The sequence below is a fragment of the Lepidothrix coronata genome, unplaced genomic scaffold, assembly GCF_001604755.1.
Source record: "Lepidothrix coronata isolate B3197 unplaced genomic scaffold, Lepidothrix_coronata-1.0 Scaffold973, whole genome shotgun sequence".
NCBI lineage: Eukaryota > Metazoa > Chordata > Aves > Passeriformes > Pipridae > Lepidothrix > Lepidothrix coronata.
Window position 1 is genome coordinate 3,058 of NW_016691153.1, and position 1,900 is coordinate 4,957.

General features: G+C 57.1%; 1 protein-coding gene across 1 annotated transcript in view; it reads left to right on the plus strand.

The window, feature by feature from the left end:
* LOC108510473 (collagen alpha-1(I) chain-like) overlaps nucleotides 1-366 on the plus strand; it is a 3,352-nt gene extending 2,986 nt beyond the window's left edge. Inside the window, exon 4 of the mRNA XM_017840151.1 lies at nucleotides 55-366. Coding sequence (XP_017695640.1) covers nucleotides 55-366 — 312 coding nt within the window. The remainder of the gene's footprint in view (nucleotides 1-54) is intronic.
* Nucleotides 367-1,900: the final 1,534 nt, after the last annotated feature.

Below are 1,900 nucleotides of genomic sequence, written 5' to 3' on the forward strand. Positions count from 1 at the left end.
GGGGGGCGGGGGGGGGCGGGGGGGGGGCTGGGGGGGCCCCCCCTGCCCGCCGAGGCGGCCGCGGCCCGGGCCGAGCTGCACGCCGGGCTGGCGCTGTGCCAGCTGCGCCTGGGCCTGCCCGCCCCCGCCGCCGCCAACGCCGGCAAGGCCCTGGCGCTCCGGCCCCACCACCTGGAGGCCCGGTTCCGCCGCGCCGTGGCCGCCGCCGCCATGGCCGACCTGGAGGCCGCCATGGCCGACCTGGCCGACGTGCTGAGGGCCCAGCCCGGGCACGCGGGCGCCCGCCGGGAGCTGCGCAGGGTCAGGGGGGCCGCGCGCGAGAGGGACGCCCGCCTGGCCAGGAGGCTCGGCAGGCTCTTCGCATGACTTGGGGGGGGGATTGGGGGTCCTGGGGGGTCGTTAAGGGGTGTTCTCGCAAATGAGATGCTGATCGGGGGGCGTGGCCTCCAGTTTAGCTCCGCCCCGCCGGTTAATAAAGAGTCTTTTGATGAGAAATGAGTTTTGGGGCTCATTAGGGGTCATTGGGGGTCGTTACTGGTCATTAGGGGTCATTAAGAGATGCTCTTGCAAATGAGATGCTGATTTGGGGCGTGGCCTCGAGTTAAGCTCCGCCCCGCCAGTTAATAAAAAGTCTTTTGATGAGAAATGAGTTTTGGGGTCATTGGGGGTCATTGGGGGTCATTACTGGTCATTAGGAGTCATTAAGGGATGGTCTTGCAAATGAGATACGGATTTGGGGGCGTGGCCTCGATTTAAGCTCCGCCCCGCCGGTTAATAAAGAGTCTTTTGATGAGAAATGAGTTTTGGGGGTCGCTGGGGGTCATTAGGGGTCATCAGGGGTCATTAAGGGATGCTCTTCCAAATGAGATGCTGATCAGGGGCGTGGCCTCCAGTTAAGCTCCGCCCCGCCGGTTAATAAAGAGCCTTTTGATGAGAAATGTGTTTTGGGGTCATTGGGGGTCATTACTGGTCGTTAGGGGTCATTAAGGGGTGTTCTTCCAAATGAGATGGTGATTGGGGGGCGTGGCCTCGAGTTAAGCTCTGCCCCGCCGGTTAATAAAGAATCTTTTTATGACAAATGAGTTTTGGGGGTTGCTGGGGGTCATTAGTGGTCATTAGGGGTCGTTAAGGGATGTTCTTGCAAATGAGATGCTGATTTGGGGCGTGGCCTCGAGTTAAGCTCCGCCCCTCCGGTTAATAAAGAGTCTTTTGATGAGAAACGAGTTTTGGGGCTCATTAGGGGTCATTGCGGGTCATTAGTGGTCATTAGGGGTCGTTAAGGGACGTTCTTGAAAATGAGATGCTGATCAGGGGGCGTGGCCTCCAGTTTAGCTCCGCCCCGCCGGTTAATAAAGAGTCTTTTGATGAGAAATGTGTTTTGGGGGTCACGAGGGGTCATTAGGGGTCGTTAGGGGTCGTTAGGGGTCATTAAGGGCTGCTCTTCCAAATGAGATGCTGATTGGGGGGCGTGGCCTCGAGTTAAGCTCCGCCCCGCCGGTTAATAAAGAGTCTTTTGATGAGAAATGAGTTTTGGGGGTCGCTGGGGGTCAGTAGAGGTCATTAGTGGTCATTAGTGGTTATTAGGGGTCATTATGGGATGCTCTTGCAAATGAGATGCGGGTTGGGGGGCGTGGCCTCGATTTAAGCTCCGCCCCCCATTTATAAAGAGTCTTTTAATGAGAAATGAGTTTTGGGGGTCATTAGGAGTCCTTAGAGGGTCATTAGTGGTCATTAGGGGTCATTAGTGGTCATTAGGGGTCATTAACGGATGTTCTTCCAAATGAGATGGTGACTGGGGGCGTGGCCTCGAGTTAAGCTCCGCCCCCTGTTAATAAAGACTCTTTTAATGAGAAACGAGTTCTCGGGGGGGGGAGGGGGATGTCGTCGCCATGGAGACCTG